Source organism: Thalassophryne amazonica, chromosome 18 (genome assembly GCF_902500255.1).
Source record: "Thalassophryne amazonica chromosome 18, fThaAma1.1, whole genome shotgun sequence".
Taxonomy (NCBI): Eukaryota; Metazoa; Chordata; class Actinopteri; order Batrachoidiformes; family Batrachoididae; genus Thalassophryne; species Thalassophryne amazonica.
The window spans coordinates 67440498-67463608 of record NC_047120.1 but is presented as its reverse complement, the minus strand read 5'-3'; the positions used below and the strand labels follow the sequence as shown (position 1 = coordinate 67463608).

At 42.6% G+C, this 23111-nt stretch overlaps 3 protein-coding genes across 5 annotated transcripts; 2 read left to right on the top strand and 1 right to left on the bottom strand.

Moving 5' to 3' along the window:
• Positions 1-752: 752 nt before the first annotated feature.
• On the top strand, positions 753-6662 carry pgp (phosphoglycolate phosphatase). The gene is made up of 2 exons (XM_034193395.1): positions 753-1629; positions 4537-6662. The coding sequence occupies exons 1-2, from the start codon at positions 1035-1037 to the stop codon at positions 4860-4862; spliced, it is 921 nt and encodes a 306-aa protein (XP_034049286.1). The 5' UTR covers positions 753-1034; the 3' UTR covers positions 4863-6662.
• Positions 6663-9253: 2591 nt separating this feature from the next.
• bricd5 (BRICHOS domain containing 5) lies at positions 9254-21218 on the top strand. Of its 3 annotated transcripts, XR_004566374.1 has the most exons (8): positions 9254-9437; positions 9628-9759; positions 9838-9987; positions 10094-10201; positions 11364-11517; positions 13904-14064; positions 20137-20141; positions 21158-21218. XR_004566374.1 is itself a non-coding variant. In XM_034193397.1 (6 exons), the coding sequence occupies exons 1-6, from the start codon at positions 9384-9386 to the stop codon at positions 13996-13998; spliced, it is 693 nt and encodes a 230-aa protein (XP_034049288.1). In that variant the 5' UTR covers positions 9254-9383; the 3' UTR covers positions 13999-14423. The 3 variants fall into 3 exon arrangements, 1 of the variants encoding a protein (XP_034049288.1); XR_004566375.1 differs by lacking the exon at positions 20137-20141 and having other exon boundaries at positions 13904-14072; positions 21156-21192; XM_034193397.1 differs by lacking the exons at positions 20137-20141; positions 21158-21218 and having other exon boundaries at positions 13904-14423.
• On the bottom strand, positions 17315-21669 carry mlst8 (MTOR associated protein, LST8 homolog (S. cerevisiae)). The gene is made up of 9 exons (XM_034193394.1): positions 21590-21669; positions 20941-21089; positions 20338-20389; positions 20086-20248; positions 19943-20018; positions 19663-19815; positions 19450-19574; positions 19063-19226; positions 17315-17627 (listed from the first exon to the last, which is right to left on the bottom strand). The coding sequence occupies exons 2-9, from the start codon at positions 21067-21069 to the stop codon at positions 17509-17511; spliced, it is 981 nt and encodes a 326-aa protein (XP_034049285.1). The 5' UTR covers positions 21070-21089; positions 21590-21669; the 3' UTR covers positions 17315-17508.
• Positions 21670-23111: the final 1442 nt, after the last annotated feature.

Below are 23111 nucleotides of genomic sequence, written 5' to 3'. Positions count from 1 at the left end.
TAAAGCGCCTTGGGGCAACTGTTTGTTGTGATTTGGCGCTATATACATGTGCTCTGATGTCACTGTTTATCTCCATAGAAACTACCCAAACAATCTTTCATACAAACTGTTTAAAGGGACATTACAGTGTTGTGGTGGAAATTACGGCAATAGTGTGGGACAACTCCATTTTGTTTAAAAAAAATCACAACAGTTGTATGACATTGAATACCCCAATTATGTTTTGATTATTTTACTGATATTTTATTCAGAGATATTTTAAAACATTATAAAAAAAACGTTTCTTTACCATTCATTTTTATCATTGAAGATCAAAAGTCTGGGTGTGGGACAAGCACAAAATGGCAATATTTGCATATAATGATGCTGAAAAAAGGTGAAAAAGTCATCAGACTACTAGAACAAATTTCTTAACACACTTTCATTGTAAAGATAACTATAAAAGTGTGAAATTTCCCCTTTTTTCTGTTTTTCATACAATATGATCAAAGGACATAATAAGTGCCCGTAGTCTAAGAATCACCCTTTTATACAATAACTTTTTGAACTAATAAAGACATAAAAGTGATTCCAAGTTCTAGTGGTATGTTTTCATGGTCAAGGGTGTCAAATATACAGGAAAGAAAAGTGTATGTATCATAGTTTTGGTTGTAACACTGAATTGTTGAATAGATCACTGTGCCATGGCCTTGGCGGAGGTTTGCAATCTCTGAGTGCTTCTAGTTTAATATAATTTTGGGAATGATGTCAAATGCAGAAGAAGAAATCCTGCTCCCGGTACGGGTTTATTTTTCCTACTCGGAGAATGAAACTGCGAGATCCCAGTTTCCAATATGAGAGAAAAACCACCTGTATGCACTCGGAGTGTCCGTCACACAATCTGACGGGTCACAGTCTCTGGCGGAACACCGGCCCGGTGCGCGGTCCCTTTAAGCCGGCCCGGAAGTCACCGCAGCGTGTTGACGAAACGCTGACAGCAGCAGCGGAGGTTTTTAACCGTCTTCGTTGTGTAAGCAGGTGATAAAGTGGCAGTGATGTCTGGCTCCAAGTGCTGCCGGCTGAGCGGGCCGCGGGTGAAGCCGCTGCTGGACTCGGTGGACTGCGTCCTGTTCGACTGTGACGGGGTCATCTGGAGGGGAGACCAGGCCGTCCCCGGCGCCCCGCGGGTCGTTCAGCTGCTCAGGGAACACGGCAAGAAGGTCTTCTTCGTCACCAACAACAGCAGCAAGACCAGGACGATGTACGCCGACAAGCTGCGCCTGCTGGGCTTCGAGGCGGCGGCGGACGAGGTGTTCGGGACGGCCTACTGCTCCGCCGTCTACCTGAAGACCGTCTGCGGGCTGCGGGGGAAAGTCTATCTGATCGGCAGCGACGCCATGCGGCAGGAGCTGGAAGCGGTGGGCATCCAGCAGACCGGCGTGGGACCGGACCACATCTTCGGCAAGCAGGCCGACTGGGCCAACGTGCCGCTGGATCCGGACGTGAAGGCGGTGGTGGTCGGGTTCGATCAACATTTCAGCTACATGAAGCTGAACCGAGCCCTGCAGTACCTGAGCCAGCCGGACTGTCTGTTTGTGGGAACCAACCGGGACACCAGGCTGCCCCTGGAGGGAGGAAAGGCCGTCCCAGGTATCGACCCTTAAAGGGGTCACATTCCCGAAAACATTTCTTTTATAGACGTTTTACACATTTCAGGTGACCATCCGAGAAATAGAGGTTGGTTTCGGGAGCTTGAATTTTGGGATTTTTGTATCCAGCCCTCGGACAAGGGATTTACCAGGTGGATCCTCAAACTCAAACATTATTATGCAGATGCATTCTGTGACATTTTTTGTCTATAATTAAACATAATATTGTACAAGATGTTTTAAATAGGGTAATTTAATGAAGTTTTAAGAATGATGTACTAATTTTTTTTGTTTGTTTCAAACCACAACCCAGCGTCGGAAACAAAATGATTTCTCCGTAAGGCATTCTTAAAACTGCCGTATTTAAATCATCCATCCAGTTTCTATACCTGCATACGCCTATCCCAGCAGTCATAGCATGTGAGGCCACTTCAATCATCATAATACAATAACATGCATTTGGAGGGCGGTATGTATTTTCAGAGGCCCGACGTCCATGCCCAGTCGCCCGTCAGGCCTCTGAAAATGCATACCGCCCTGCGACTGGGCATGGACGTCAGACCTCTGAAAATGCATACCGCCCTCCAAAAGCATGTTATTTGCATTATTATCATTTTACTGAGATACATAACGCATACATAAAAAGTTGGCTCACTTTAACTTTTGTCGTGTCGTCTAGCGCGCGCTGCTCTCCAAATTCGGCAGTGCATCCTCATCAAGCAGGCTGCTGTGGCTGCTCTTCATTGTCGTACTATCCATGAGAAAATCAATCGGAATATCCATATTGGGACCAACACACACTTCTCACCTTTTTATCTTTTTCGCTGCGTACAGTTCTTGGGCTGCACACTATTACATCATTTGTTTACGCACAGCGGGCGGGTATGCCGATACTCGTTCGCTACTGTGGGCAGGTATAGCCAGGTAGCGTCGATGTAAATCTACGCTACCGGTAAGCCTAGCAACGCCTCGGTAAAGTGATAATAATCTCCAATATTACTTTACACCAGGGGTGGGCATCGAGGGCCGAGACACTGCATGTTTTCCATGTAACCAATCACCTCAGCAGGTGGGTTGCTGATGAGCTTCTGCTCTGAACATAAACACCTGGTTGTCAATGAAATCACCTGCTGAGGCGATTGGTTGCACGGAAAACCTGCAGTGTCTCGGCCCTTTATGGCACATGATTGCCCACCCCTGCTTTACACACAGACATATCCTAAAATGCATTAAACTGCTTAAGTGATGTTTCTGAGGTATCTCCGAATGTTTCCAGGTTTTTGGATTATTTTTTGCCAAAAGTTAACCTTTCAAACAAATAAACAGTCGAGACCTTGAAGCACATTTGTGCAGCTTTTGTCGCCATCTATCAGGCAATCTGAGCATTTCAGGGCTTCTGGTACATTTCCAACTTAAAACCTAAAAATTTCAGTGAAAAAGGGATTTATAAATGTCAGAAATGCATCAGCACTTTGACCTCTCAGTATTGATGTATCAAAATTTGGATTTTAAGAGTTTTGCAGTTCTTGATACCAAAGTTTGTCAGAAAGATGTTATTTCTCCTGACAAGCCCAACTTACAGGTGGGGGGAGGGACACAAAAAATAACTCTTAATTTTATGTCTGTGAACAAGTCAATGAGTTTTATTTTCCACATTCATTGGTCAGAATAATTCTGTCTAGGATTTGAATGGAGGATCTTGTGGTCCTCAAACGCCATTGGGGGACCAGGATGCCACGACATCACAGTTCCACTGTAAATGAGTTTTAAGGTGAAAATATTAAAGGGTGATTCTTTAACTACGGGCACTATTGGCCTTGTAAATGTAATTTCCACCACACCATTGCCTTACAATATAAAGCGCCTTGGGGCAACTGTTTGTTGTGATTTGGCGCTATATACATGTGCTCTGATGTCATTGTTTATCTCCATAGAAACTACCCAAACAATCTTTCATACAAACTATTTAAAGGGACATTACAGTGTTGTGGTGGAAATTACGGCAATAGTGTGGGACAAGTACATTTTGTTTAAAAAAAATCACAACAGTTGTATGACATTGAATACCCCAATTATGTTTTGATTATTTTACTGATATTTCATTCAGAGATATTTTAAAACATTAGAAAAAATGTTTTTTTTACCATTCATTTTTATCATTGAAGGTCAAAAGTCTGGGTGTGGGACAAGCACAAAACGGCAATATTTGCATATAATGATGCTGAAAAAAGATGAAAAAGTCACCATAGACTACTAGAACAAATTTCTTAAAACACTTTCCTTGTAAAGATAACTATAAAAGTGTGAAATTTCCCTTTTTATGTTTTTCATACAATATGATCAAAGGACATTATAAGTGCCCGTAGTCTAAGAATCACTCTAAAATGTTCTTTAAGTGGCTGTTGGTATAGGGAGCTAATTGTTTATGAAAAGATCAGCATCATTGAGTTCTACAGTATTGACAGATTCATGTTTTTATATTAAAATAAACTTACTACTAGGGGAGGTGATGGTCTAGTGGTTAAACGTTGGGCTTGAGACCAGAACATCCTCAGTTCAAATCCCAGCCTGACCAGAAAATCACTAAGGGCCCTTGGGCAAGGTCCTTAATCCCCTAGTTGCTCCCGGTGTGTAGTGAGCACCTTGTTTGGCAGCACCCTGACATCAGGGTGAATGTGAGGCATTATTGTAAAGCGCATTGAGCGTCTGATGCAAATGGAAAAGCGTTATATAAATGCAGTCCATTTACCATTTTACTTTCATTGAGACTTTCAGTGTTATTGGAATGCTTCCGTCAGTGGGTATAGTTTATTGTGTAGTTATGTGACACAAATTTAATAAAATACCTGTCGTCTGTTTGAATATGAGGCAACAGGTGACGCCGTTGTTTGCTTCACCTTCCTTCCAGGTACCGGCTCACTGCTGAAGGCTGTTGAGATGACAGCCCAGCGCCATGCCCAAACGGTGGGCAAACCCAACAGCTTCATGTTCGACTGCATTGCTTCCCAGTTCAACGTGGACCCCAAACGCTGTCTGATGATTGGCGACCGCCTCGACACAGACATCATGTTGGGGACTAACTGTGGTTTGAAGACACTCCTCACCCTCACTGGGGTCAGCACTCTGGAGGATGCTGAAGCCCATCAGCAGAGCGGGTGTGCAGAGAGGCAGGGCATGGTGCCTGATTACTATGTGGACAGCATCGCAGACCTCCTTCCTGCTCTGCAGGAATGACGCCATCCAGAATGTAGAGTGGAAGTCAGTATTCTGTAATCATCTGTTTAAATGGACAATCAGATGGAGGGGGGACAAAGCTTTAACTGTAGGGGTGTTCTTACTTTTAAAATAACCTTCATCTTTCACCTCATCGCTGATAAAATTTGCTTATTTCAATGTTGGGACTCGATATCCAAGAACAAAAACTTACTGTGTGTGCATATTTCTGTGTCTGGGGCGGGCGTATTTTAAAGACATGCTGTTTGTGCAATATTTTGAGCAACTAAAAGTCAACACTGAGAAAATGGGTACATATTAACTTAAGAGTTTGGCAACACTGGTGCAGGCTTCCAGTTTCTGGAATTGGACTAAGATGCACTGAACTGTTTTTTTTTTTTTTTTTTTTTTTTTTTTTTTGCTAAAGCTGAATTGAAATTAGTCGATCAACAGAATGCTGCATTTTATTTTAGTGGAGTTCTGCTTTAAGGGGTTTACTGGTTGTATGTTTCTAGTTTTCAGTAGTTGATAAATCCAGTGTAACCAGAGCCATTAAGAGAGTTGTGCCATGGATGGATTACATAGACTTCAGTTGAGTTCCAGGGAGCACTTGGTGGGCAAAGCGTCTGCTGAACTAGTTTCTTGTTTTGATTTCTTCAATGTTTGGGGTTACCACAGCTGTGATCTGGCGTGGATCAGCACATGGACATGTTTTACACTGATGCCCTTCCTGATGCAGCTCCCGGTGAACACATAGACTGGTGTATGGGTGCCATCCAACCACTGCTGGTAAGAGCTAGTTTTGATCTATGGGTGTTTTTGTACGTGGAATGCCAGAGTTCCAAGCCAGAGGGTTCAAGTGGAACACCCTGAAGTCAAAACGCCAAGTTGGACATTCAGACCAAACTCAATTCCAAACTTTGGATTCTGACACAGTTACCGCAGGCATGGTGGCGATCCGGACTCAGCGGTAAATGGAATGCGCCGTTTAAACATCTTGGCCTTTTGAAGTACATCACAAACTATTCTACTGCAACTCTACGGCACTGCTAGCATGTCCTGCTAACTTCCACAATCCATCGGAGATTGATGCGACCGTTTTCCTCAATGACGCGGACTATAACAAAGTATTTAAGTCTGTTTGCTGCACATGCACACGATGACATCACTTCTGGTTTCACCACTTCCTGCTTTGTTTGGGAGGGGGAAGGAAGATGAAAGTCTCGCACAGCAATGTCCAAAAATAATGTGTCCATTTACTTAGTTAAATGTTAAAATAGGATATGAATGATTGTGTAAAGGCTGAGTCAATTAAATATACCTTCAAAGTACTTACAAGCCACGCCCCCACTGTAATAATGCGAGTTAAATCAGCAACAGCGAAAAGAGTTCAGGAATTTGTTTAGAACAGCTGTTACCAAATGATAATGTTAATTACATTGATTATTTTAATATAACTAAGAAGGTATTTTTGGCTGCTTGTCACAAACTAGCGAAATAAACTTGAACCATTTGTTCAAATCAATTAATTGTAAATTGCCTCAGAATTAATGATGGGCTTTTTATTAACCATTAAAAAAGGTTAATCATTAGATGCAGCCTTAATTTTTTTAGATTTCATCTAATGGTGCTACTTTGTACGCTTAAAGGGGAAGTGCAATGCTCACTGATAATATTTTATTAAAATGATCAGCAGAGTGAATTCGGTAAACTGCTCCTTCCACTGGATGAATTGTGTTTAACTCTATTTGGGTTTGGTTACGTGCAGATGACAGATTTTGTTGTTTGCATTATACAGTCACCATAAAGGCACTTGTCTTCGTCTCATGTTTCTGTGGTGCATTTACTCTTTTTAAACTATACATTGTCTTCGGCCTTTGGGAGCAGCATTCCACTGAGCTTCCAGAATCAAACGTTCTAACTCCAGGATGCCAAACATTCTGCTCACGGGGTAATTCAAAGAGCACCTTAACGTGGTCTATCTGATGGTTGTGAGACATTAAAGACGTCAACTTTGTCCTTTGAGGACAGCAATACATGAATATCTGGACAGGAAAGAGAGGCAGGTGGCAGAGAGGTTAGCACTGTTGCCTCATAGTAAGAAGGTCCTGGGATCGCTTGTAGTTTCTCCCACTTTCACAGACATGCAGGTTAAATGAACTGGACACTTTTAAATTGACTGTCAGTGTGAATGTGCTTGACTGTTCATATGTGGCACTGCGATGGACTGGTGACCCCTCCAGGATGTACCTCAGCTCGTACCCAATGACCGCTGGGATTGGCTCCAGCCCCCCAATGACCCTTAATGTGAATAAGCACGTATAGAAAATGGATGGATGGACAACTTAAATCACTGACCTCTAGGATCTCAAAACAGACAAATGGAGTGAACACTTGCACACACAGGCAGTCATATAGTAGAAGTTGTATATAGGTCCAGAGGACCTTTGTGCCGGTGCTTTTCCCCAGAGACCAAATAATGAAGTAGACAGAAGTCCATGGACGGGATGTCAGCCTATCACGTTAATTTCCCAGTAGTGCAGCAGATAAGTGAATATTTACTGAGGGATCCTTCAAATGGTGATGCAAGCACCAAATTTTAAAAATGCTGGGTACCCACATGAATGTTCAATAGGCGGCCAAGAAGGGGTCAATTGAAGTATTACACAGGGGTCAAAATTTAAAAATGCTCCAATCATATTGAAAGGTATTCCATATTATTTGATCTGAATGAATGTTCCGGAGTTATGGGGTAAAAACAGCAAGAACAGTGACAAAAGTCAATTCCAATTTGTACAGGGGTCAAAAGTTAAAGTTGCTCCAATTTTGGTAAAAAGTGATGCAAATTATTAGCTGGGTGAATACGGTTTTAAAAAGGAATAGTTTGCATCATGTATCATGCTTAGTTATCATGTTACAGGGTAGCATATGTCACGTCATAAAATCCAATGGATGCTGATATTGTTTAACCTTTACTTTGCAAACCAAGCACGCAACACAGTCAAAACTATTCCATTTATTAATCCCATTAGCTCAACCAGTAATTTGCACCACTTTTTAACCAAAATTGGAGCAACTTTAACTTTTGACCCCTGTACAAACTGAAATTGACCTTTCTCAGTGTTCTTGCTGTTTTTACCCCATAACTCCAGACCATTCATTCAGATAGTCCAAACTATACCTTTTTGGAATCTTTATGATCAGACAAATAATATGGAATACCTTTCAATATGATTGGAGCATTTTTAAATTTTGACCTCTGTGTAATACTTCAATTGACCCCTTCTTGGCCGCCTATTGAAAGTTCACGTGGGTACCCAGCATTTTTAAAAGAGTAATGTCTAAGGAGTATGTGTGCCAAATTTGGTGCTTGCATCACCATTTGAAGCATTTTTTCAGTTATCCGCTGCACTACAGGCCAAGCCGGACACATTTGGAGCTGGGTGGACTGCAACAATGCAGATGAAGTGTCTTGTTCAAGGACACAGACAGGAAGCATGACTGGGAACTGAACCCATAGTCCAACAACTATCCCCCTGAATTACCTGCTGAGCAACACTCATAAAGCTGGTTACTGAAATACTGGGAAGTTCTAAAAGGAACATGCATGACAGCCTCAAAATTCTATCAACTCTTCCACACCCAAAAGAAAACACCCGCACGAAGTTCTGTCAAAATCTGTCAGTCTTTGAGTTATGTCCACGTACGGCGCGGCAGGGTCAATCACATGAACACTGCACCTATCTGATGGCATCTGCACCATGTTTGGACCTGAGCCCTGCTGTGCAGCAGCTGACACCAACACCAACCCCGAGGGACCTGAGCCCTGCAACCGTGTGACCATTCCTTCTATTCCGTGAATGGAGATCTGGATGTGCTGAACTCAGCTCCGATGTGTGCTGTCCTCCGGTGAAAGACAGCAGCAGGTATTCCTTTTCGGGATTGAAATCTATGAATGCTGGTCCGATGATCACCTGCAGTGACCTGTTTCACATCGCGCCCTGAGGAGACGATGGGGAAAGAAGGTAAATGACGCATCCTGTAAGCTGCACTCACGGAGTCAGTGTCTTTGTAGCCAAATTCTGTTTAAAGTCACCTTGGTTTGTCATCGTTTGGATGCGACAACTCAGAAGCACGTATCACCTCACAGGTGAGGACAGAGGCTTCCCGAGCTGCACCCTCCAGACTTCTTTGTCCATTGTTTGGTTTGAGGTTGGCGGCCAATTGCTGTCGTGTGTAGGGGGTGGGTGGAAGATGGAGAATACTGATAAAGACACATAGCAGAGACCAATTTAAAAAAAATGGCGAGTTTGGCACAACAGAATGAACTTTATCATTTTGGGAAAGAAGCAGATAGGCCACAGGAGGAAGTGGGAGGGATGGAACCACAAGGGGAGGAGGGGAGGTCTGAGGGTCTGCGGGGGACCAAGAGGAGCCGGGCAGGCGAAGCGAGTCACAGGCAGCGCTGGTCATGACCACATCTCCATGACGATAGCTGTCAGAAGAGAGCAGACTGAGTGAGGAGCCGCCAAGGGACACAGGATGGTGAAGTGTTGGAAACCTTCAGAAAACAGTTTGGGGGAAGCAGCGTGTACAGTAAGATGATTTTTTTGTTTAATATTTATTTCACGAGCTGATGAACGAGATTTCATTCCTTCGCAGATGAAGCCACAGTTGCATTGAAATGAACTGAAATCTGCTTTATTTTAGGTTTTTTTTTTTTTTTTTTTTTTTTTGGCTGGCGACTACGATTGAGGGTTCCGTTGTTATGCTAACACTTTTTCAGGATGGGGGTCCAACTGTGTCGCATCACTTCCCGCACAAGGCATTCTGGGTCGGCCTCTCTGCCTCTTTGCTGCTGGTGGTCATCGCGCTCGCTTTGACGGGTCACTTCATGCTGCCGCGACCCCGCTCTCAGGTGCGACACGCCTCATTCCCTCCGTCACCCCGTGACAGCAGGATGTTTCTCACCGTCATTTGGTATGTGTGTGTGCAGTCTTTACAGGTCATCAGAATCACGGCTCTGGATCAGGCCGGCACGCTCATCAACCAGTCAGCCATTGTAGACGAGCAAAACGACCTGGTGACCTTTTTCGTTTCTTCAGTGTCCAATCAGACGTCTAGGGTGCTCTTTGACATCAAACATGTATGTGCAGGTGATTCGAACCACACGCGATGGCTGATCTTTCTGTGCTCGCAAACGGCGTAGATGGAAAGTGGCGGCTGATGGGAACTGTGTTTGTGTTCTTCAGGGTTTGATATGTTACAAACCAGTCCAGCAGGAGAGCTGCTTCCTGCAGACGATGGACAAGTCCGACTACGAAAACGTGCGCTCCCTCCGTCGCGAGTCCACACACGAGGTAACAGGCATTCCAACACGTGAGAACACAAAAAGGATATGCCGGGGTTGCTCTTTTAGCTCAGCCTTGCTAATGTGTGACCTGGCAGTTGTCGTGTGATTCATTGCCTTCAGTGCACTGGTCTTGGCTAGTTGCTGTAGCTTTTGTGTGCGACTTCCTCAAAGAAAGGTGCCAGCAGTGAAGCATGCCGCCTTACAGTCTCCTTCCCTAGCTCGCTTGCTCCCTTATTCTCCTCCACGGATGAATTCCGCGTAACATCCGATCTTTCCAGCCCCCTCTCCGTACCGGGGATCTTCTTACAGGTGCTGCTCGCCCAAGCACTGCGGCGGGCACAATGAGCGCTCTGTGCGAGTGCTTTTAAGCTTTTAGAACTCCTCTGTTAGATTAAAATACAACCTGACCTATTGGTGACTCACCAGCAAAGGTTGTGGGTGTATCTGCCGGGTGACAGGGCGGATATCGATGTCCATACTCTTAAACTGTACCTTCTGTTTTCCGTTTGTGTGGAGTCTTAATAGTGACCTAACAATTTGACCAGATAAAAGATGGTGGCTGTGGTTCAATGGAGACCAAAGATCATGTAACCTGAGAGGAGTTTGGTCTACCTTACTAGAGTTTTTTTTTTTTTTGCACAATACTCCATTTCCACACATCAAAATTAGCTGCTGGGTCTCCGGAGTGTTTGGAGACAAGGGTCCTCTCATGGTGTCACATATCTCATACACATCCTCGGTATTCAATCCTCGATTGTGGTCATTTAAAATTTGATACGTGGGATTGGCCCTCATGGATGGAGACGGGATGTGGTTTGTCCCTCTTCTCACGGGCACAAAAGGCCTTTTTGGTTTCTTTAAAGTGTTACAAGGAGAAAAGCTCTCCAAATGGTTCACTATCAGCACAAATCAAAAGGTGTAAGTGGTGTCATTACATGCAGCCTTTGTGTCAAATAAACAACCTTGTTGACCTCATCGATTAAGATACTAGTCTAATAGCTGCTCAGATTTCATTTTCACTACTTTTTCTTCTGAATAATTAATCCATATTCCCCTGTTACATTTACTAAACAGGATTTCTCACGCTTATTAACACTGCATGTCAGGATTTCCAGTGCTTCTTGTCAGTTTGCTATTATGATCTCTCCCACCCCCAATACTGTCCTCAGCAAAGCCAGTTCCAGCTCTCTGGGAATGACACACTGCGGCAGACGGAGTTCCTTGGGGTGCTGGCAGATAGTCAGGTGGATGTGTCCACTCTGGAGGAGCCCATGCAGGCACTGTGTCAGGACAGGTCCATCCGCTGGACCAGGAGGGTGGACGGTGAGAAGAGCTACACTCGTGTTCAACATGACTAATGCCGACCTCACCGGTCAACATTAGAACTGAGCTAACAACATCAAATGATCTATTTAATGCAGCCTGTGTGTGTATCCAGAGCTACTATGCTAACAAGCAACATAACAGTTTTTCCCTTAATGTGTTGTAGTGTTAATTTTTTCACCTGTTTTTTTTTTTAATTTCGTCTTGTATTAAATGCCCTTTTTAGTTTTAGTCAGTCACATACCTTTTTTTAAGTCGGGTTTTAATCGACTAAAAGTCTGGTTATTTTGGTAAAGATAAGACTTTGATAAAAACCAATTAGATTAATTATCATTTCAGTCACTATAGTGCTTCACACACCTGAAACAAATGTTATACAGTAATTACGTGACAAAATTCACTTATTGAACGATTAAAGGTTTGTGGTGTTTCCCCAATATTTTAAATCCACAAGGCTTCCTGCCAGATACAATTAGACATTCGATTTTCTTGTCAGTCTCACGATATTTAAAACTAGTGTTGCCTGTGGGGATCCATGGGCTCTAGATTGGGTAGTGTTTCTAAAATAGGTAGCTGACATTTTTCAAAGGTGGTTTAATTGGTTTCAGTGTGGATGGTTTCCGGTTCAAATCCCACCCCTGCCACATTTCTCCATGTAAAGTGGAGTTGTGTCAGGAAGGGCATCTAGTGTAAAACTTCTACCAAATCAATGTGCAGATCCACACTGGATCCTCTGTCGTGACCCAGAGTTAAAACAAGGGAGTAGCTGAAGGGACTTACTATATCAAGCCTCTTCCACATCTGTTTACTCCATGTAGTTTTGTGTTGTAGCCACAAGGTGGCAGCAGTAGTACAGCAAATATAGCCATTTGCCTGGGTGGCTGCAGCAACATTCGAAATGCAATTAAGTGCTTGTACACAAAAAGATTTTATTTCACACAAAGCATTTTAGTTGCGTTTTTTGGTCATCAATAATATGTTAATTTAGTCTTCGTCAGTGATTTAGAACATTGGTGCCGTCTCGTCATCATATGGTCTTAGTCATGAAATAAAAGGTCATTGATTCCTGTTAATTCTAGAATAGAATTTAAAATTCTTCTTCTTACTTATAAGGTTTTGAATAATCAGGTCCCATCTTATCTTAGGGACCTCATAGTACCATATCACCCCAATAGAGCGCTTCGCTCTCAGACTGCAGTCTTACTTGTAGTTCCTAGGGTTTGTAAGAGTAGAATGGGAGGCAGGTTCTGCTGGAGGTTTCTTCCTGTTAAAAGGGAGTTTTTCCTTCCCACTGTCGCCAAGTGCTTGCTCACAGGGGGTCGTTTTGACCGTTGGGGTTTTTTCCGTAATTATTGTATGGCTTTGCCTTACAATATAAAGTGCCTTGGGGCAACTGTTTGTTGTGATTTGGCACTATATAAATAAAATTGATTTGAATTGATTGGATTGATGAAAGTAACACCAACGCATTGATCCACTCTTTTCCATTTACATCATCCCAAACTACCGAATCGGCCTAATTTAATTTAGATTATATAGCGCCAAATCACAACAAAGTTGCCTCAAGGTGCTTCACACAAGTAAGGTCGAACATTACCAACCCCCAGAGCAAGCACACGTGACAGTGGTAAGGAAAAACTCCTGATGATTTGAGGAAGAAACCTCAAGCAGATCAGACTCAAAGGGGTGACCCTCTGCTTGGGCCAGAGACACAGTCAGTAAACAACTATAAACCAACTTAATCCTCCCCCTCCCAGCTGTTCTATACTTTGCTGTATGGTGAAACCGTCTGATAAGACCCATGATTAAGTTGTGCACATATCATCCATCACAGAACCTACTGTGGACAAACTGTATCTGCATGAATTACCAACCAATTCCCATTTAAGTCAAAATGGGAGCCTTGCTACTGTCAAGACATGAAGTTTGTAAAATATGTAAAAAGATTATAATTTTGCCTGGGCTGAAGAGGATTAAATTATTCACTGTTGAGTCATTGAAAAGTCAAAATTCTATGGTTTCAGCTTCTTAAATGTATTTTCTGGTTTCTTTACGCTGTAGTTTCATTCCTCTCTGACAGTAAACTGAATTCATTTGGATTTTACAGAAGAGACGACGTGAGGACGTCAGCACAGGCTCTGGAAACTACGGACAGACATTTATCACAATTTCAAACATCTTGTGGCCCAAACAACTAATCAATTATTGGAGAAGATAAACAAAAGATTAATCAGTAATTAAATTAACTGTTTGTTGTAGAACTTTTGAGCTGTAAACACAAAGATTTTTGACCAATTGCAGGCTGTGGCTGCTGCGTAAAGTTGACTTAACGACTATTAGATCGTGTTTTCAGTGTCTCTCTCTCTCTCTTTTTCCTCTGTCTTAGGACCAGGGAGGCAGAGGCTGGTCTACTTCTGCATCGACATCTGCTTTCCCAGCAACATCTGTGTGTCTGTGTGTTTCTACTACCTGCCAGAGTGACCGTGTGCATTTTATTCCTCCCCTCCCAGCAAAGATCAGGGAAACAAAGCGGTCTTTTTTAGCTCCGTCTACACGCACGCGCACACACAGAACAAAAACCAGCTTTGACTTTGCCATACAGCTGCCAGTAAACCAGTGACCAGCCCAGTGACCAGCCAAGACTTCCACTAAATCACTTTCTTTTTCAATCCTTCCGACAGAGGAGAGAGGGAGACAGGCTGTCACTGTTATCGCCAAAGTCCCGTCGTCGCTCTCTTCATGTTTAATACTGTCTCTGGTGGCACACTTCAGAGACCACAAACACCCAGCGTCTTTTTGTGTGTGGCTTTAAGCGCATTTTCTGTAACTTAACGCCACATTGTGTAACCGCTCCTGTTTTAATCTGAGTGAATTGACCTGTCCAATAAAAGTCTGGTGTGTATTTATTTATTATTTTTGCTCAATCCTGCCTCATTAAACACAAAAAGGGTCTCAAGAGAATGACGGCGTTGGACAGAACTTCTTCAGTACTGAATTATCCTCCTCTCCATAATTTACTCTTAAAACTCTTCCCAAATCTTCAAATACACAAAAAAAACAAACTCAAGAACACATTTTACACATAAAATGCACTGACCGTCCTGCTCTTTTGTGGTGATACCAGATGGTCATGAAACGGCACCACAGACTGTTGATTGACTCCATTATGCAGGGCGGAAAAGCATCATGGGATTTTTCCAGTTGTCCAAGTTACGAAACTTCCCAGTATGTCTTTCAACAAACCTAATCATATTTAATGCTGTAATCAGCCACGTACTGAACTCGGAAAGATTCAAGTCTAGTTCCCGTCCAAGTGTGCTGCAGAAATTTTGCTGACACGAACACAGACAGGAAGCCATCATTTAAACGACACGATGAGGCCAGAAAAATGAAATACAACCCCTGGCAAAAATTATGGAATCACCGGCCTCGGAGGATGTTCATTCAGTTATTTAATTTTGTAGAAAAAAGCAGATCACAGACATAACACAAAACTAAACTCATTTCAAATGGCAACTTTCTGGCTTTAAGAAACACTATAAGAAATCAGGAAAAATAATTGTGGCAGTCAGTAACGGTTACTTTTTAGACCAAGCAGAGGGAAAAAAATATGGACTCACTCAATTCTGAGGAATAAATTATGGAATCACCTTGTAAATTTTCATCCCCAAAACTAACACCTGCATCAAATCAGATCTGCTCGTTAGTCTGCATCTAAAAAGGAGTGATCACACCTTGGAGAGCTGTTGCACCAAGCGGACTGACATGAATCATGGCTCCAACACGAGAGATGTCAACTGAAACAAAGGAGAAGATTATCAAACTCTTAAAAGAGGGTAAATCATCACACAATGTTGCAAAAGATGTTGGTTGTTCACAGTCAGCTGTGTCTAAACTCTGGACCAAATACAAAACATGGGAAAGTTGTTAAAGGCAAACATACTGGTAGACCAAGGAAGACATCAAAGCGTCAAAACAAAAAACTTAAAGCAATATGTCTCAAAAATCAAAAATGCACAACAAAACAAATGAGGAACGAACGGGAGGAAACTGGAGTCAACGTCTGTGACCGAACTGTAAGAAACCGCCTAAAGGAAATGGGATTTACGTACAGAAAAGCTAAACGAAAGCCATCATTAACACCTAAACAGCAAAAAACAAGGTTACAATGGGCTAAGGAAAAGCAATCGTGGACTGTGGATGACTGGATGAAAGTCATATTCAGTGATGAATCTCGAATCTGCACTGGGCAAGGTGATGATGCTGGAACTTTTGTTTGGTGCCGTTCCAATGAGATTTATAAAGATGGCTGCCTGAAGAGAACATGTAAATTTCCACAGTCATTGATGATATGGGGCTGCATGTCAGGTAAAGGCACTGGGGAGATGGCTGTCATTACATCATCAATAAATGCACAAGTTTACGTTGATATTTTGGACACTTTTCTTATCCCATCAACTGAAAGGATGTTTGGGGATGATGAAATCATTTTTCAAGATGATAATGCATCTTGCCATAGAGCAAAAACTGTGAAAACATTCCTTGCAAAAAGACACATAGGGTCAATGTCATGGCCTGCAAACAGTCCGGATCTTAATCCAATTGAAAATCTTTGGTGGAAGTTGAAGAAAATGGTCCATGACAAGGCTCCAACCTGCAAAGCTGATCTGGCAACAGCAATCAGAGAAAATTGGAGCCAGATTGATGAAGAGTACTGTTTGTCACTCATTAAGTCCATGCCTCAGAGACTACAAGCTGTTATAAAAGCCAGAGGTGGTGCAACAAAATACTAGTGATGTGTTGGAGCGTTCTTTTGTTTTCATGATTCCATAAGTTTTTCCTCAGAATTGAGTGATTCCATATTTTTTTCCCTCTGCTTGGTCTAAGAAAGCAACCGTTACTGACTGCCACAATTTTTCATGATTTCTTATAGTGTTTCTTAAAGCCAGAAAGTTGCCATTTGAAATGACTTTAGTTTTGTGTCATGTCTGTGATCTGCTTTTTTCTACAAAATGAAACAATTGAATGAACATCCTCCGAGGCCGGTGATTCCATAATTTTTGCCAGGGGTTGTATATCAATTTCCATATCAGGAACAGATCAGTTTTGAATGTTCAATACCACAGGATTTCTGATCTGAACCTTCCACCATGTGATTTATCTTCATTTCTGTTCAGTTGGAACAGCTTTAAAACACTGTGAACCTGTTTCTAGTCGGGCAGCAAACCAACAATAATTTTGCAGTTTGTGATAAAGCATGAAATTTGGCACACATAAAAGCAGCAAAAACTGATACACAGTTTTGTTCTAATTCACCAACAAACCGATGGCCATAAACTCCAAAGGCAACACATTATGTGGACAGAGAAGCTGAAACATGTAACTTTTGAAATAGTTTTCTGGAAATCTAAACCTTCTGAAAACCCTCATTGTCTGGATTTTGATTCAATGCCATGAAGTAGTAAAAAGGGGAGCTTTGCCTGTAGAACCATTCTGTGAAAGCACTTTGTGCACGTGTTTGAATACAACAGAGTATCTCTACTGTACGGCACATTTATGAACAGAACCTTTAGTCATTCAGGATCCATCTTACAGCTTCACACATTTCTGAGAAGAAAGGTCTCAATGTTCTCTCTACAGAGAGATACAGATATTGATTTCACAAGTAGTTTTTACACACTGGTGTTGATCCAGAACTCTGTATTTTTTAGAAGCTTGAAGGATGAGAATCAATATCATGTGAGATGAAGTTGGAGCGGTTACGTCATTTCAAAGTGTTTGCCGTGGACCTTTTTTCTCCTTGCTGTTTGGTTAAATGCTTTTAAGAGTCTGACCTTAAATGCAGCTGTACGTGTATTTTTGGAACCGCTGAGCTTCACCTTCCACTTTTAGCTTTCCTCGTTCCGTTGCATCTTCTTGGAATCGAGTGTCTCTCACGTCCTCCAGAATGTCCATCGTGTGCTGTGGCGTTTGTGGCGACTGTCCACCATTTCAGCCCAGCACACTGTCGTTGAAGGCCAGACACACCACTGCCTTCTGGTGGCCGCTGTATTCCCGCTTAATCTCGCCGGTGTCCACACACCACAGACGAGCCAGATTATCCGACGATGCTGTGGATGAAACAAGAGTCACAGCCTGAAGTTCTTCTTCATTTTTACAAAAGCTTATAAGAATTTTTTCAACTCGTCTCTGAAAATGTCAGCTCAGGCGGTGCTGCAACATTCCAAAAAGCGCTACTTGATATCACTGCTTTTCCCAGACTGGGAATAGTGTTTGTGGATGAATAATCATAATCTTTTATTGCCAATATCTCCTAAATTCACCTTTTATGGAAACAGTTTCATTGAAATGCAGCCAGCAGATACAACAAATCTCTGGGACACAATTTCCCAGCATGCTTTGACAGTCAAGCGGTACAGCTACACTACATATGCCGAAGTTATCATCAGTCAGCCGAAATGTGGTCAACCTTAAAATGCAGGTAAAAGTGCAAAAGACAAAACAACAACAAAAGAAACACCAAAAACAGAGACACAGCAATGGACAGAACCAATAACCAAAGGCCACCAGATAACAAGAAGAACTATGGATAATATCTGGACATCTTTCACATGACTATTTTATTGTATATCTGCCAGGCGGGGCTGTTCCACAGAGCACAGAGTTCCACAGAATTCCTGCCCGTTTAATCCCGAATAGTAAATTGGGGGTCGCTTTGAAGCATCACAGTAACTTCTTGATCCATCAATCTTTGTCATTCCTGAAAAAACTTGGTATACGTAGGTGTTACAACCGTCATCGGCACCTGATTTGAAATTGGGGGCCAATTTTCAAACCGTTCAAAAATTTCATCCAGATTCCCAAAATCATCAATAGTGCATGACTTCCGGGTGTTCACAGTCTTAACATCTGAAGAACGTCAATCATGTTTGAACGTCTTTAAATGGTATTCCTAGTGAGCACGGCTTGAAACGTCTTTGACTGTGCTCCATCAGGGCAAAAATTTGAAGCCAAAGCAGCGTTTGTTGTGGTTCCGGCTGAGGGTGCAGCGCCTTACTTTTGTTTTCGGGCAGGTTGCCAGATTTGCACTCTATAAGCCAGTCAGTTGCCAGATTGGTACTTTATAAAGCAGCCTGCCAGGAGACAAGCCGGATTAAGCAGTTTCATCCCATTTTTTGCACTTTTTTGGATCGTGGGCATTTGTAGTAGAACGGTGCGCTGTGGAATAGCGGTGTAAGTGCTGTGGTATAAACATAATTTCCACCAAAAAGCCAACAGACTAAGGGTGTAACGAATGATACATAATTACTGTTCACGTGAATTATGTAGAAAACTAACTGTTAGTGAATGTTTCAACTTTAAAGAAAAATTACTCTCAAGTGTAAATTGTCCTTGATGCTATCTGTTTCCTGTTTGCATATTTTATCAATCATTTCTGAAAATACATTTTAAAATTATTCAACGTCACAATATACTTATTTATGATCTTAGCATGAAAGATAGGTCTGCTGACACTGGTTTTGAGTAGAACCCATCTGCACTGACCAGTGACAATATATTGAGAATCTCCAGAAAAGGCGCAGTCCCACATCCAGCCTCTGGAGGTCTCCCCGGGATTGTTGCTCTTGATGCTCAGCTCCGTCATAAGTGAAAAATTAGAAGTCCTCCAGATTTTGCAGGTCTGGTCTGCTGAGCATGTGGCCAAAAGACTACACATATAAAAACAAAAGGAGGGTGAGGGTTCATCATGAGAATCAGAACTACCACAGTCCAAACATGTGCACACGAGGCTAACGTTAATGTCCCATCTCTCATGATAAGCTAGGACAAGCTCCAACGTCCTCCGTGACCGCAAACTGGGCACACGAAGGAAAAAGGAGGATGGAAAGATTCTATGAAGAATCGTTTGATGCAGAGGAGTGAGAAGCTCACGTGGAATCGGGGCTGAACTTGCAGCGGAGGGCGTAACGTTTGTGAGCAGGGATCTTCGTTTTAGGGATGAACTGAGTCACTTCATCTCCGAGGCCTCTCGCGAGGTTCCACACGTAACAGTTCCCCTGATAAAACAAAGAGGTGGGTTTATTTGCATATTTGCAAACAGATTTGGACAAATATGTTCTTTTCTGTGACTGTTTAGGCGCTAACCGAGCTGTTCACTGCAGCCATGTAGCTAGCATCTGGATCAATGTGAACAGCATTGACTGAGACCTCGGGCTCAGGGATCAGCTGTTCATTGTGGTCTGTCTTCAGATCCCAGGCATGAATTACTCCACTCTGGTCTCCCACTATCAGCTCTGCCTGAAAAGCATACACCCCTGAAGGTTCATAGACACGTTGCTCCACAACCTGAATCCTTTTATAAGTAAGCGTCAGTCTTATTTTTAACATTTGCGTCACTTTTCAGTCAGTCGTGTGAATGGCTCACCTGGTTGGGATGCAGGCACACGCAATTGATGGGAGCATTGACCTGGAAGATCCTCTGACATTGCAGATTTCTTGATCTACAGAAGAATCGGGATTGTTCAGACACAGGATTTGTTACAGGACAGTAACCGTGACCTCTTATACCTTAGGTCCCAGATTCGAGCCATGCAGTCCTCTCCTCCGGTGTACATCCAGCGTCCATCTTCATGGAAGCCCACTGAGGTGATGTTTTTGCTAACACCATCATAGTTGATCACTGGGTTGGGATTGTTGGAGTTTAGGTCATACATGCGGATGTGCTGATAACCTAAAAAACGCAGTGAAAGCCTTCAACAAACTTCAAACATAGTACCGTTAAATTTAATCATCCCAGCTGTGCGTGTGATGCCAGCCAACCTGCAGCTGCAATCATGCTCCTGTCAGGCGTGACCTCCAGAGAGTTTACTTGCTGGGTACAAATGTAAAGAAAATCAACTGCTTGCGTCGCATTTACATGGCGACGTGACAGACAGCACAGGTGGTAATAACATCCCTCTGCTGAGGGGTAATGACTTATTTTCACGTCTCTCAGACACGTGTGTCTACAACTTATATCACAGAAGACTAAAACAAACTGTTTGAGGCTTAAAGTTTACTGTAAGGATGTTTAACAAAGTCACAAAAATCATTAAAAAGGTTCATAAAAACCGATTATATTACAACATGATCACCTTTAACAAATTTATGAATTAGCAAATAAAGGATTCCATCCATCTATTTTCTATACCTGCTTACTCTAATTAAGGGTCATGGGGGGCTGGAGCCTATTCCAGCAGTCATGGGGCGTGAGGCAGGGTATACCCTGGACAGGGCACCAATCTATCGCAGGGCCACATACAGACAAACAAACACATTCACACCCCCACGAACACCTACAGACAATTTAAAGTTTTTAAATTCATAATAAAGCATGAGGGGGGAGGGTCAATCAGCAGAAAATAACAGGTACACTGAGGATACAGAGTCCTGGTGCTGGACTGTCCTGGTGCAGATCCCGCTGTGGGCCTGCCAGAAACGGACAGTGTGGTCGTATCCGGCCGTGGCCAGAATCACCGGGTCACTGCCCACAGTGCCCTGGTTCACATTCATGCTGGATACTCGGTGTAAACCTGCATGCAAAATGGAAAGAGCTGCAACTCAACTGATACATTAAAAAATAAAAATAATAACATTTTACACACACACACACACACACACACACACACACACACACACACACACACACACACACACACACACACACACACACACACACACACCCCTGACCAGATATAGTGAAAGAAAAAAAAAAAAAACCCCAACACATTTTACACAATTATTAGCACTTTGGATACTTTTCAGTAAATCATCACTTTGACACCCACTGCCTAAAACTAATCACTTGTTTCAGCCAATCGTAGCTAAACTAGCTATACAGTCTTGATTTGTATAATGTAAAAATAAAAATAAAATAGTGTAACACAAAAAGCGACAAATGCACGTTTCCACTGTCGACTATAAATTCACGTAAGTCCACATTACGCGGTATTTTTACTGTAATGCCAACAACTAACGCGCTGTGACATGAGTAATAAAACGTTTAAAATATATGTAACAAAGATCACCTCACCTTTACGTTGACGATAAATCGGTACGCCTCCGTCACACGTCCGCCAGCAACAAACTCCCGCCGTTTCAAACGTTCCGCAGTGAAAACCAGTGCCCTACCGCCATCTAGTGGCCGCCCTTCCGTTTACACGACTGTGACGTTTGTCGTTCTCACAGTCGGTCTCATTCTTTTCATGTTCAGATTTTGGATCATTTCGATGATTAACGGATTATTCTAGTCCGTGTCGGGTTTAGATCAGGATGAAGGATGAAATGTGGTGAAAGACTTTTCACTGAAGACCTCCAGACAAAACAGCAGACAGGAGACAGGACTCTTAAATTCAATCTGACAATTACACTATCAATCATCAATCAATCAATTTTATTTATATAGCGCCAAATCACAACAAACAGTTGCCCCAAGGCGCCTTATATTGTAAGGCAAGGCCATACAATAATTACGTAAAAACCCCAACGGTCAAAACGACCCCCTGTGAACAAGCACTTGGCGACAGTGGGAAGGAAAAACTCCCTTTTAACAGGAAGAAACCTCCAGCAGAACCAGGCTCAGGGAGGGGCAGTCTTCTGCTGGGACTGGTTGGGGCTGAGGGAGAGAACCAGGAAAAAGACATGCTGTGGAGGGGAGCAGAGATCAATCACTAATGATTAAATGCAGAGTGGTGCATACAGAGCAAAAAGAGAAAGAAACACTCAGTGCATCATGGGAACCCCCCAGCAGTCTAAGTCTATAGCAGCATAACTAAGGGATGGTTCAGGGTCACCTGATCCAGCCCTAACTATAAGCTTTAGCAAAAAGGAAAGTTTTAAGCCTAATCTTAAAAGTAGAGAGGGTGTCTGTCTCCCTGATCTGAATTGGGAGCTGGTTCCACAGGAGAGGAACCTGAAAGCTGAAGGCTCTGCCTAAGATAAGATGGGACCTGATTATTCAAAACCTTATAAGTAAGAAGAATTTTAAATTCTATTCTAGAATTAACAGGAAGCCAATGAAGAGAGGCCAATATGGGTGAGATATGCTCTCTCCTTCTAGTCCCTGTTAGCACTCTAGCTGCAGCATTTTGAATTAACTGAAGGCTTTTCAGGGAACTTTTAGGACAACCTGATAATAATGAATTACAATAGTCCAGCCTAGAGGAAATAAATGCATGAATTAGTTTTTCAGCATCACTCTGAGACAAGACCTTTCTAATTTTAGAGATATTGCGTAAATGCAAAAAAGCAGTCCTACATATTTGTTTAATATGCGCTTTGAATGACATATCCTGATCAAAAATTACTCCAAGATTTCTCACAGTATTACTAGAGGTCAGGGTAATGCCATCCAGAGGAAGGATCTGGTTAGACACCATGTTTCTAAGATTTGTGGGGCCAAGTACAATAACTTCAGTTTTATCTGAGTTTAAAAGCAGGAAATTAGAGGTCATCCATGTCTTTATGTCTGTAAGACAATCCTGCAGTTTAGCTAATTGGTGTGTGTCCTCTGGCTTCATGGATAGGTAAAGCTGGGTATCATCTGCGTAACAATG

Excerpts from the sequence above, each read along its gene's own strand:
- bricd5 (XM_034193397.1), top strand. The coding sequence starts at position 9,384 with ATGGTGAAGTGTTGGAAACCTTCAGAAAACAGTTTGGGGGAAGCAGCG. Across the intron at positions 9,760-9,837 it reads TGCCGCGACCCCGCTCTCAG|TCTTTACAGGTCATCAGAAT; the intron begins GTGCGACACGCC and ends GTGTGTGTGCAG. Across the intron at positions 11,518-13,903 it reads CTGGACCAGGAGGGTGGACG|GACCAGGGAGGCAGAGGCTG; the intron begins GTGAGAAGAGCT and ends CCTCTGTCTTAG.
- mlst8 (XM_034193394.1), bottom strand. The coding sequence starts at position 21,069 with ATGAATGTGAACCAGGGCACTGTGGGCAGTGACCCGGTGATTCTGGCC. Across the intron at positions 20,390-20,940 it reads CAGTCCAGCACCAGGACTCT|CAAGTAAACTCTCTGGAGGT; the intron begins GTATCCTCAGTG and ends ATTTGTACCCAG. Across the intron at positions 19,575-19,662 it reads TGGCTGCAGTGAACAGCTCG|GGGAACTGTTACGTGTGGAA; the intron begins GTTAGCGCCTAA and ends TTGTTTTATCAG.
- pgp (XM_034193395.1), top strand. The coding sequence starts at position 1,035 with ATGTCTGGCTCCAAGTGCTGCCGGCTGAGCGGGCCGCGGGTGAAGCCG. Across the intron at positions 1,630-4,536 it reads GGGAGGAAAGGCCGTCCCAG|GTACCGGCTCACTGCTGAAG; the intron begins GTATCGACCCTT and ends CCTTCCTTCCAG.